This window comes from Meriones unguiculatus, chromosome 1 (genome assembly GCF_030254825.1).
Source record: "Meriones unguiculatus strain TT.TT164.6M chromosome 1, Bangor_MerUng_6.1, whole genome shotgun sequence".
Classification (NCBI taxonomy): Eukaryota; Metazoa; Chordata; class Mammalia; order Rodentia; family Muridae; genus Meriones; species Meriones unguiculatus.
Window position 1 is genome coordinate 166,771,362 of NC_083349.1, and position 13,247 is coordinate 166,784,608.

A 13,247-nucleotide genomic window follows, 5' to 3' on the forward strand; every position below is an offset into this window, starting at 1 on the left:
AAGAAAAAAAAGGAAGGAGCTGATTACACAATTACCAGTAAACTCTATCATCTTTTAGAAGATCAACACACAGCTAACGCCATATACAGCATGCAGTAATGTCTGAGAAAGGACCCTGCTGAGAAACAAAATGGCTAGAACTCTAACAAAAAAAATATATGTATATATATATACTGTATAATATATGTCATCAAAAGAAGCATGGCCAACAAACCAAGAGAGAGTGCAGATCAACCTTCCATGTTTAAGCAGTGTGGAGATAGCATAGCACTGTTTGCATGAAATGCCAGAATGAGGAGGAATCTGTAACGCTGGTGGAGGTGTTTTATTTTAATCACATGTGTTTCTGGTGGATTTGCCAAATCCTCACCAGGTGGTTAGCGCCCCGTGTGTGGTCCAGCAGTTGTAAACTTAGGTAGGAAGTACACTATTCCTTTGAACGCTTAATAGGTGTGCTCCCTTTCCCCCCTCTCCTGTGTGTTTCTAGTTTTGTCTCTTATTTTTGCCCTAGGTTCTAGACTCATATCCGAAAATATAATTAACAAAATTAATAATGAATCAGAATCCCTTATTAATCCATGATGTCCATGTGATAAAATGGAAAAACAAAATTTTAACGGTATCTTTTGTGACTGTCGCTTGTGGGATTATGTTGCTGTCAGGCTGTCTTGTTTTCTTTTCTTTTCTTTTCTTTTCTTTCTTTCTTTCTTTCTTTCTTTCTTTCTTTCTTTCTTTCTTTCTTTCTTTCTTGTGTTTTTTTTTCTTCTGATTTCACACTTCATGACACACGCCACCATGACGCAGCCCACCAAAAGGGCCCTCTGTGGCACATCTGGGCCCCTGTTTCTCACTCTGTGCTTGTCCCTATGGACCGGTGAAATTTGAGATGGCCAACTCCAGAATGTTCCACGGTGGGGCACCTTAGTGGGCAGAGTGGCTGAGCCCTTGCCCACCCTGGCAACAGAGAGATCACACAGTGCAGCTTGTGGGTGGGTCCAAGCCAGGTGTGCCTTCTTCCCATCCGGGAAAAGAAAGAAAACTCAGTGGTACCTAAATATCTGCAAGGCGATTTTCAAATTTCCTTTTTTTTTTTTTTTAAACTTTGTTTTTCCTTTCCCACAGTATTCTTTGTTCCCCTCCCTCGAATTTCTGTCCCATTGGCTGTGATTCTCTGAATTTCGTTTGATTCTGACTTGTCGCTGTCGTGTTGCAGTGCTGTATTGAGATGCAGTGGCGGCAGCTCTCCCCAGCAGGGAAGGGGCACTCACATCAAAATTTGAGGAGCAGGTGTAAGACCAGAAGGGGGAGGAGCCAAATGCAGCCTGCCCTCCTTGATGTCCCATTGCTCACCTCACTGACAGCACCGGGGCCTGCGGAGAGAACACACGTCATGAGCTACCTGCTGTGAGACAGGAAACTCCTCACCAGTCGGTCACTTGGTCTGTTGTCGTTTCAGCTAAGACTTTCCTCGTGGAGGAACATCTGATATTCTAACAATAGAACGTCCGCACATTCTCAAATGGACACTCAGAGTGCAAGCAGAAGCCTTCCCTGCGAGCGGAGAAGACTGGTCGTCATCATTTGCCCATGACATAACATGCTGCAATAATGTTTGATGCAATAATCCTTCGACTCTGGGCTACTTCCATCATCACCCATCCCCTTCTGAGATCTGACTGCCTCAAACATTTATAGAACCGCTCAGCTACACAGCCAGCTCAGGAAATGACCTGCTGGGCCTTGCAGTCTGTGTGCTGCAGTTCCACTGGGCAAAGTGAATCATTCCATCTCAGGGTAGTGCAGGGATCCCCTGGGGTGCTCGGCCTCTTGAGGTAGTGGTAACATCGAGGGTCTGATAAGCACAAAGCAGCTGACACGGCTAGAGGGTAGACTAAGTAAAGGAATAGGTCTGTGTGCTGTGTGAACAAGAATGCAATTGGGGATCAATGAGGGTACTTGGTGTAGCTCATGCTTCAGTGAATGACTATCAGGAGGCAAATTTCACCATGAGGTCCTTGCTCAGCTGCTCTACAAATACTCCTTACTAAACAAAAGAGGTAACAAAGCTAACTCCAAGGTGATAACTCTCCAGTACCTTCCCTATTGTTACATACAAACTTCTGGGCTACTCTACTCTTGGGTCCAAGGACTTCCGTGAAAAAGGAAGTGACAGCTCCTGAATAGTACATAAGGTCGGAAATCAGATAGATGTATTAAGCACTTAGTCAATGGGGAAAAGGCCTCTCATTGGACCTGCTCTGATCTGCTGTGGCACACTGAGTTTTGCAGAGCTGTTTTGAACTGGTGACCATACTCTGTCCCTGTCCTCACCCAAACACTGCCAGAACCTGATCACCTGACTCAGGAGCTCAGCAAAGGTGTCACTTCTGGTTAAATCAGACCAGATTCAACCAGGCTTCCTGATTGCACATGGGGTTATCCTGTCAAGTCCTAGAATTTTGGAGCTAGCTGCTGCCCACATGATTGCTGTTTTTGGCCCTTTGAGGTCAGGAGCCGTCCAACCTTATGTTATCCTGGGTCACAAGAGTCACACAGCTGGAACTCCTTGGCAATGTTAATTCGTCATGCTGAAAAGCCCCCAGGGAACCCTGTTCTGCTCTGTGCTTGGAAGGGAGTTGATCCAGGGAACACAAAATGGAACACATTCTAGCTGGCATAGGTGATGGAGAAACATAAGAATAAATTATCCCGAGGACTTACCTTTCAATTGCTTATCACTTAGGATTAGTCAACTACAGCTCACACCTTCTACAATCTAACTGCTAGGTTTCCATCCAAAGTGGCACTAGGGACTCCCTTTCTATATCTACCCATTGCTGTCTTCACACACTTTCCTTGTTTTCACAGAAGAGAGGCCACTCCAGAATACCCCCAGGAAAGAGGCTACGTTATTATGCTTTGAGTGAGTCTTCTCTTTGGACTGTTCTAGTCTTTCCACGTAGGCCCCCATCCGTGCCTTTGGCTGTGAGCTCTTACATACTGACTGTGAGAGCCAGGTTCCATTTCTTCTCTGCTAAAGTGAGTGGTCCATTCAGTCTTTCTACGTGTGCCTTCCCGAACACAATTGAAAATGTGTCCTGTGTACTTGGTCTGCTGGGACTCTCTCAGCACACAGAATGTAGCATGCGGCTCTTTTTTTCTTCTATCTCTTTGGCTCTCTGAACACTCAGGTGTTCAGCTTTAAAGTCCATTCCTTATTCAACCCCATACTTCACCCTGTCTGCCCAACTACCTGCCCTGGCCAAGAGGATAGCTGGGGACAAAGGAGATGAAGAACAAATGTATGTTCCCCGACTACACTTGGATGTTCCTCCTTTCCTTCATTCTCCTCTTTCAAGCTTAACTAAAGGGCAGAAGCCACAAGCCACACAGCAGAGGCCTTGCCTCGTTCCCACAGAAGAAAAGTAAATATGTGTAAGGCTGAGCACATTGTCTGTGAGTACAATGGCTTGGTAGCTCTTCTGGTTGCTCTCTCTGATACTCTTATTCAGTTACACTGGTACAGTCCTTGGAGCTCCATTGTGGTTCAATTCTATGTTGGGAAACAGCATAAGGAGCCTGTAGGGACAGATCCTAACCCGATAAACTATAGAAAACAGGATGGCACCTGTAAACACATCAATTTGCTTGTAAGAAGGGCCATCTCAGTAACATTTTCAGGGCCTTCCTGCTGTTTTTACTCAGGCCCGACTGAACATGCCCAGGCTGTCCCCTGCCTCCATCGTATGCACACGCCCATTCCCCTTCCCACTTTCCCTGACTCTTTAGAACTTGCAGGAAAACTTGACTTATAATGGAGTAGGAAATAGGCAGCCCAAGGTAAGAGTGCTTGCTGGGAGAGACACCTGCAGTGACTCACCTTCCAAGAACAGAGGTCACCAGCTACCGCTGCCACAGGCTGCCTGGCCCTCTCACACTTTACCCTTTCTTTCATTTCAGAGTAATGTATCCACACCTCCAGGTTGCTCTAGCTGAGTCTTACGGCCTTAACAAAAACATCTGGCTCCTTAGTAGAAACTTTACCATCACATTGTATGATCTGCCTGCCATCTGCCCCCTTGGGCTGTCTTCCTGCCAAGTTTTCTTAAATATTCTTGGTGAGCACATGCTTACACACAGACATGGACACAGGCACAGGCACAAGCACACACACACACACAGGCACATGGACATCCACGAACACAAACATAGGCTGGCTCTCCCTAACCGTATTCTTTTTTCTTTCATGAGCTCACATCCTCTAGCCCTTTGTCTGAAACAGTCTTCATTTATTTCACTCCTCTCCATTGTTTCAGCTTCTATTGTTTACTGCAGTGGTTTCCCTATAGGCAATATTCCTCAATCCTGTCAGTAGCATATCCATTCTGCTATTAAATACATTCCAGAATGCTAATATTCTAATTCTCCTCATTCGTCTGACCTGCAGTTTCTTCTAAGTGCTATCACCAGCTAAAACTGTTTCTTCTCCCTCCTCCTCCTCCTCCTCCTCCTCCTCCTCCTCCTTCTCCTCCTTCTCTGCTTCTTGTTTGTTCGCTTGTTTGAGATAGAATCTCCCGAACTAGTTCAGGCTGCATTTGAAATCTCAGTCCTCCTGCCTCAGGATCCCAAGTTCTGGGGTTATAGGTGCATGGCAACATATCTAGCTTGTTATGGCTTCGTAATGGCAGGCAGGGTATGTGTCTCACTGACCATGGCAGGTAGTCAGTATTTACTGACTAAAGGAAAGAGCCCTGGCTAATACTGACAGGTCTATGTTTACTTTGTGCTTCTGTTTTTCTTGTTTTTGAAATTGTACTTGTTAAAAGATCAAACCATATAAGAAACAAAAAAATGACTTTCTTTTCCATGTCTTCCACTTTATCTTAGTTTCTCTTCCAGAAATCTTTCCTCTCCCTTTCTAACTCTGTCCCACAAAGTCACTGAAGATAGCAGAACTGACCAACTCCCCCAAGAAAGAAAGCTCCATGGACCAGGAATTCAGGAGTGCTGGGACCTATTGCAGTGCCTAAGGATGCTCATGGATGGGCTGAGGATTGCCATTTCCTTTGGAATTTGTAGAAACCTTACTTTTGAGAGCTTAAGAGCCTTTCCTGACCCCCTGACTTCTGTTTTTTGAATGTAATTTGCTTCCCATCAGCTCAGATCATGTATCTGCAGAGAAAGGTGAGGTCCGCAGCTAACCCATGTGGGCACTGCTGAAGGCTGGCCTGCCCCAACCTTAGCAAACACAGGAGTAAAGAATGCCACGGGGGTGAGGACTTTTGGTGCAGGAAGACATAGGTCACAGCCTGCTAAGAACAAGGCCTTCTCCCAGGAGATGCTAGGGAAGTGACAGCTCATCCCTTCTGTCTGGTGACACGGTCACTCAGATGAGGCATCTGTTCTTCATTCAGCCACGCCTCCATTCCACATTGGATGCCTTTATTACCACTATCTCATTAGAGAGCAGAGAGGGCCTAAAGAGACTAATTACCAGGACATTTAGGGTCTCGGAGTTCTGTGATGAGTGTCAATTATCCATAGGAAACATCTGGCTGCCATGAAAGCCTCAAATAAGACACATTTTTATTCCTGTCCCAGTGACTCACCCAAGAACCTCCCCTTTCCTCCCAAGTCTCCCTCCCTCTCACCACTTTCCTTCTGCCTCTAAGTTAGAGAAGGAGAGAAAGGGATAAGCAAAGGCAGCATGCAAGGCTATGGCCTGAGAAGATTGTTGCGTTAGAGAGTGCTTCATGATGAAGAAAATATAAGCCCAATGTCATGATTCCAGATCCCAGCTCTTCTGAACACAGCAGATGCACATTAGTGCCACCGTAAGGACCAGTTAATCTCGTGCAAGTGGGAGCAACTCACGCAGGATGTGACGTCATTGGAAATGGGTTAATCTAAGTTGATTGCAAATCACTCAGAGTCAGAGAAAGCTCCTTCCAGAATGCTTGAGGGTGAGCATAAAGAAGAAGGCGTCTAGGAGGAGGTGAAGAAAACTATTCCCCCATTCCCATTAAGGCATTAGCTGCATGAGAAGTAAATATACAAACCTTTCCAAGGGGTCAGGGCTGTAGTTTTCACTTCTAAAAAAAAATTAAAAATAAGCCACTGTTAAGGCACAAAGCAGCTTGTGGCACTTACTGTGCCCTGAGATGGTCTTAGGACCAAGCCAGGGTTTCTGGCCCAAGAGATTCCCCAGGCCCCTAATGCTTGCCTTTATTTATGCTGGCCACTGTCCATCATCCACAGTAACTCCCTGCAGTTTATTAAGCTAGATGTGTGCTGGAGGCAAGGAAGAGTATGGACGTACATTGGTGTGGGTCACAGACTGAAGCAGACCCTGACTACACACAGGATCTTGGCAGCAGATACCTACTCCTTTGCAAGCTGAGCTGCTAGACGGTGTCGTTGAACAACTTCCACTCTTTCATCAGGCTATCCTCCTGCCCCCGACTCACTGAATTCTGTGGTCCTCAGTCTAGAGTTGGCTGATACCGTAGAATCTTATTATGGTGATTTGAGAGTGGATACCCTTGCTAACTGTAAAATGTGACTGTCTGACTCGCATCTAGTTATGACTTTTAGAAACACTGATGAGTCAGCTCTCAGATGGCTGAGGAGTCTTGACTTTTAATATCTGACTTTAGGCTGGCCTGATGGGGCTCTTTCTCTAGCATCCCCAAGATAGTGGCATCTCTACCTGTACTCTACCAGTACCAGGACTCCCTGGAAGCCCCTGTAAATACATAAAGATGCTCTGTTGACTAGAGCATGAAAGATCCCCATTTTCCTGGCCACAAGCTCTCAGAAGAATATACAGGGCTTTCTCAACTTTCCTGTGGATAGCCAAGAGTTTTATGGCTTGATTTATGGTAGTCAGTCATCTTTTACTTCCTCTAGCCAGGGCCCTGTGCAGTTGTTCATCTGGATACAGAGAGCACATGAAACATCATCAAAGCTTTGGGCACTGAAGTGGTACCTTAGGAGTCTGTTCTTTGTGCAGAGGTCCTGACATTCAGAGAGACAACAGTCTTCAATCCAGTGCCTCCTAACTGCAACTTCGATGTTTACAGTAAGTTGAAGGCATATTTTGCATCAGGCTTTTAAGCTATTCTTTAGAGGCACCAGACCTGTAAACCTTCCTGATTTGAGTGTGCATTACCAACCTTAAGAAGCCCATGTGAATACAGAAAGATGTGAGAGGCGACCTAATGTTTTGCCATTGAAAGAATGTCCAAGATAAAGCTAGGGTGGGAGCAGAAAGCCAGATGTGGTGGTCACATATGTCTTCTGCACTTAGCATGGACTGGCCCTTAGAAGGCTTTCTGGGCACTTGGAACAGTCCAGAAGCTGGGGGTAGGGGGGCACTGGTTTATGTGTCTCTCTGTGCCAAGAAGGAAAGGACAGCCTGGGGAGATAGGATACAGACTTTGCCCTCAGACCACAAGCAGTGCAAACTTGTGGTGTCTTGGAGGATGTTACCCACAGAGTATTGTGTATTCTGGCTCAAATGGGGATACAGGTGGACATAAACGGAAGGCATACATTCCTGCTTCCGGGACCACACAGAGAACCCAGAAACAAGTTATACATAATTGTTCCCATTCAGCTGCTCCAACCCTGGGTTCCTGGTGCAGCCATTTGAAAGAAAATCAATTCTTCAGCAGCCACAAGAATATAGGAAAATTTGACACTTGTTGTGACTATATGTAAAACTCATTCTTTTGGGTCTTTTCTATGTCACAATGTTTTGGTCAAGCCTTGTTCAGCAACCAGGGGTGGGGGTGAGGGTGACGGTGGGGGAGAAGGAATGGTGTTCCTTCTGTGGACTATAGGATACTTTTGTTCTAGTGTAAAGCAGATTTACAGGAGTGTTGACATCATCCTTTCTGTCATGGTGACATTCTGTCATTGTGTCTAGCTTCCAAAAGTGTGAACCTTGTCAGGACTTCTGAAGCCAGTGGTAGCCTTAAGCTCTAGATATTAAGTTACATCTTAGTTATCAAGAAAAAAAAATTACACATGATTTAATCCCAACACTTGGGAGGCAGAGACAAGAAGATCTCTGTGGGCATGAGGCCAGCCTACTCTCCATAATGAGGTCTAGGACAATCAGGAGAGAGACAGAGAGACAGAGGCAGACACAGACACACACACACACACACACACACACACAGAGAGAGAGAGAGAGAGAGAGAGAGAGACAGAGAGAGACAGAGAGAGACAGAGATAGAGATGGAGACAGATCTAGGGACAAAGTCAGAGAGGCAAAGAGAGAGGGAGAGAAGGCTCTGGAGATCTCTGGCTACTCTTGCAAAGAATCCAGACTCAATTTTCCAACAACCTATAACTATATGATATATATAATCTAGAACTCCAACATCTTCTATCACAGGGCATGCATGTGACACATAGACATGCAAGCAGACAAAAAATACAGATAAAATATAAATACAATTTTTAAAATTAAAAATAAATTATTCCCGACAATCCAAATATTTTTCTTCAATTAGACATTGATTAAAACGTTGCTGTCCTCTTCGCTAATGATTGATTAACACAAATCCAGCAAAAAACATAGTGGGGTGGTGAACATTAAGAAGAAGAAAAACAGGAAGAAAGAAGAAAATGAGGGATGGAAGAGAAGAGGAAAGGAAAAATAACCCTGTAAGCCAGGTAGTATTCCATTTTTCTGCTCAGTTCACAAATGATAATCATGTCAGAAAAGCACCTGGACCTACGTACTGAGGCAAGCTCAGGGCTGCTTTCTAGATATTATAGGAGGAAAGGGGCTGTTGGGTGAATGTGGGTGTTCAATACATTCTTCTAGAAAAAATATAATGAACTTTTTTTTCATATCCATGCCATAGAAATGCTGTCTGCTTGATTGCTTGGTATGTTGGCCTACCTAACTCTCTTAAATTCTCTGCAGGAGGAACAGATCATCTCCTTCTGGTACCTAGGAGGAGATACTTGCATTTGTTGTCCATTCTTTAATATTGTGAGGTGCAGTGGTATTAACACGGCAACATTTCTGAGCCCAATATCATCAGATCTGAGCAGATTGAAGATAGAGGGCCAATAGATGAAAAGAGAGCAGCTGTGGGGCCGCTGTGCTTGCAGCATGGGCCCTGCACTCTTACCCATGCAGAAGCTCTGTGAGGGATGGTGGCACAGCCCAGAGTCCTTTATCACTTTGAGAGTCCTATACCACCAAATATTAATACTGGAAGGTGACATGCAATCTGTTGTGTTTGCAAAAGGGAGGCAGAGAAATACGTCAAGGGTGGCAAAAAATGCTGAGGATGAACAAAATTCCCTTATCAAAACCCTACTCGTCCATTCAGATTTTAGGCAGTGAGGAAGCCTCCAACTTCTTTAATAGCTAAGGTTTCCTGTCAGTGGAAACCCATACATTCGTATAAGTCTTTGTGTCTGTGTTTCTCACATAAGATTAGCAACTCTTGGAGGTATTTCTGGAGAAAACACCAATCTCTTCTATTCTGTTCCAGACTAGCCATGGCAAGGGGGGAATGAATACAGATGAACGAGTGGACATGTTCAAGTGAAAGGTCTGCTTCTTCTAAAGTACAATCCAATCCAGTGACTATGCTGAAGGTCACATCCCAGACATCTGTAGTTTAAAATGTCTGCCCTTACTTACAGCCAACAAGAAGACTTCTGAGATGAAGTGGTGAGGGAAAATCATGATGAGAAGAGAACTTTCTCCCCTGTTGATCAGCTCTGAAACATGGCAGTGAAGCAGCCCAGCCCTGTTCAACAAGTGGGGCATGGCAGTATAGTTCCCTGTTCTAGGTCCTAAGCTCGGCACCAAGGACAGACGATCCTTTCAGTTTTCTGTTGTTATTTTTGCTTCTGTTAGTCTCATCCTAAAGGACTTTGTTGTGGGCAGATGACTCTCAGCCAAATGAATGTAACTTCAATTAGGGATTCCTTATTAGGAACCACTCTCTGAATGTGAAATAAACACTCCCTGAATGTGAAATGCTCCGATTTCCTCTGACAATGTAGTTCTAGTGGTCAGAAATAGCTTAATAACTTCTGAAAGCACCATGGCAGCATCTGTCCTTTCTCTCAGTGACGTTAGTGCTTTTCTAATGCTCTTTAGTTTTAGATCTGAAAGGTGCCTCATTTGGGAGTCCAAAGGCAGCAGTTGCGTCACAAGTTGAGTCTGAGTACATCCAGAGACCACCCCCTTTTCCTTCCCTGGTCTTTAGTTCATTTTCCTGTTCTGACTCATCACCACAGTGGTATGTATTAGGAGGGTGGATAATGCAGTGCTGCCTCTCTTATGATACAAAAACAAAACAAAAAACATTTTTTTCATCTATAACATAGCTCCCCAACTTCTATCTTTCCCTCTACCTCTCAGATCTAATTCTGTCCTCTGGTGAGTGTTCATACAGTTAGGATATAGATGGGTGAAGAGGGTGGATTCAGGCCAAGGGTGGGATGAGGGATGTCAAAAGACCGTGTTGGGGGTAGGGAAAGCCCTTTTATTTAGGTATTTAGGTGCTTCGGCATTGGGTTATAAATAGGGCTCAAACTATCATCAAAGGCCAGGACTATCGCTCAGTGGTACAGCATTGACTATTATGTGAGAGGCCGGACAGTGACATGTGGTGACGACCTTGTAACATCACTCACCCAGGTGAGTAGAGGAAACAGTAAGAGACATCAAGTATCCACAAAGTGCCAAGAGCTACACAAATCACAAAGGGCAAGAGATGAGAGTGGGGGGGGGGGCGTCAAGGGACAGGTGAGAAGAAACCAAAAAGAAATGACTATAGGGAACATGCCCCATATGGAGGAAGTCCCCAGCATTTAGCGTGTATCTGGAAACTCAAAATGTGCTAACCTGTCTAAGAGCATTTTAAATATGTGTCTTCAGCTGAACACTGGAACATCTCTGAAGGGTAGATTACTCTCTTCCTGAAAGATGGAATGAAGTCCAACTAAGGTTCCATGGCTTATCTAAGAACTGAGATCTTAGACAGGTCAGCTGTGAGCTATGGTTTCTTGGTTCCCTACCTTGGATCACTACTCGCAACACCAGGCCTTCCTTGAAAAACTTGTGGACCAGGTGATGGTGATGTGTGCCTTGGACTGTTTGAAATCTAGTAAGTTATTGCCTGAGTCTGACTCTGAGGGACCGTGACAGAACTCTTCATGTAAACTCAGATAGCTTGGTACCAGGCTATCACTGTGGTGAGTGGTTGTATTGTCTTCTCGTTTGTTCAAATTTCATTTTTCAAACCTTTGTCTGAATGCTAGTTTCTGGGTTTGGCATTTTAATAATGCTTTATTGGCCTTACTAATCTCAGCCCTCCTAGACAGTATGTGCAAAGGATGAGCAGAGAAAAGAAGGCATTTGTGGCATTTTACCAGCTCCCAAGAGCCTCCTTCAATAGCCTTCCACTGCCATATTCGAAGTAACTTTGCTGCTAGAAATATCATGAAATCAACCCCAGGGAGAGGGAGAAGGAGAAGGTGAGGGCTTTGGGGTTGAGGAAAAGGGAAGGAAAACAGAAGGCAAAAGGGAGGGAAAACAGAAGGCAAGAGGGATACTGACCTTGCAACAAAGTTGAGCTTGTAGGCTCATTTAGTTCTAAATCAGGTGGGGGACATACAGGAGAGAAAAATGAAAACAAACACATATATTATATACAGTCGCTATATATTTGTCATATATAGTTTGTATACTGCCTTTCACAAGCATTTCTAGAGGAAAGGATAAATAAAGGAAGACACAAATCAAAGGCCATAGGACAAGGTGCAGCAAGACAAACATTGAAATGCTTTGTGTCCCTTTACATGGGTGGGATGGTGGGAATCCAGGCAGGGGTAACTCCATGTATTTTCTAGTGCAGATGAATTCATTCTTTGCTACTAGTGAGCTTGGGAACTGACTGTAAAGAAAGGACCAAAATTCCTTTCCAGGTGAAAAATTTCCTCCTACATCTTCACCCCATTGTCTTACAGATAAAGACTGAATTCACTAATTTCTGATCTCAATATATCATGATCTGAATTGGGTTAAGGCCCTTGGTACCACTGTGATCAGGGATATGGAAGCACTGGTCTCAAAACTGCACAGTTGGCTCTATAGAGAGAGAGAGACCAGAGGTTAAGAGCCTTATTGGTCAGTAAAGGCAAGGTCCACCCTGCTCTTATAGAACTTACACCTCCCAAGATGCAAACAATAGGAGTTTTTGTTTTGTTTTGTTTTGTTTTGCTTTTAATACCAGATCCCTTCACTTTTTAGTGTGACTTGGAACGGCTAGTTTTTTATACTTTATGTGCAAGTCAATGACAAATGACAACAATTTAGCTGGGTTTCTTCAATGGTGCTGGAGAAAGAACTTAATCACGGATGCTCTGCAGTCACAAAATTAAGTGCTACTATCCAACCTGCCCTTGATGGCTCCTACTGAAAACGACATGGAACATTCCTTAATAAATTTATATGTGTCAATGGACCTCACTAATAGTGAGCCTCAATTATGAATTTGGGAGCCAGAATAATGTCTGGACTAGACCTGGCTGGAGAAGAGAGATTGAAAAGGCTCATTTTAAACATGGTTGAGGTTTCACCAGTTCCATGGAAGAATGACACCCACGCAATACTTGTGTAATGGGCTCCTCAAGAATAGTCTCTCAAATGAAGCTAACAAATGAAATTGATTTCCAAAAGGCTGAATTTGAAAGAGGCTGCAAGCTTTCCACTCCCTCTTAGAAATTTTGTTACAGATCTGGAGACCATTAAGGACCATCCCCATATGTACCTCATTCATCCTTGGTCAACACAGGCCTTCTCCACTTATTTGCAAAGGACATTTAGCAAACCCTAGAATCTAGGAATCTGACAATGACAAAAATATCTCAAAGAAGGCAGAGGGTATATGCTCTCTTACCAGTGGTGGGAAGGCAGGGCAAACAAAGCTGTAATTGACACATATGAGTCTGCTGAAAAGAGTGGATTTATGGCCCATGTGTCACTGATTTTCTTGTCACAAATGCCAGCTCTTTTACTCTTTTTACCCCTATTCTCATTCTGATATATATTGAGAGGAGAGGGCTAGGGAGTTAATAGTGAAGAAGTAAATGGAGACACCATTTCTATCTCCATCTTAGAACACAGAGGGGTTTTAAGGAGGGGGAAGACTATTTCCAAGAACAAGGATGGCTGTGGCCAAAGAGCAGTATGTGGGAGGGTG

At 44.3% G+C, this 13,247-nt stretch overlaps 1 protein-coding gene across 6 annotated transcripts in view; it reads right to left on the minus strand.

Annotated features, from left to right (window-relative positions):
• Window positions 1–471: 471 nt before the first annotated feature.
• Ntm (neurotrimin) overlaps window positions 472–13,247 on the minus strand; it is a 966,537-nt gene continuing 953,761 nt past the window's right edge. For 2 of the 6 annotated variants that reach the window (XM_060371193.1, XM_060371221.1), the window contains exons 8-10: window positions 11,603–11,638; window positions 6,060–6,092; window positions 472–1,370 (exon numbers count right to left, since the gene is read on the minus strand). In XM_060371193.1, the coding sequence (XP_060227176.1) occupies window positions 1,270–1,370; window positions 6,060–6,092; window positions 11,603–11,638 (170 nt within the window). In that variant the 3' untranslated portion in view covers window positions 472–1,269. The remainder of the gene's footprint in view (window positions 1,371–6,059; window positions 6,093–11,602; window positions 11,639–13,247) is intronic. The other 4 variants (XM_060371216.1, XM_060371227.1, XM_060371208.1 and 1 more) reach the window with 3 other exon arrangements.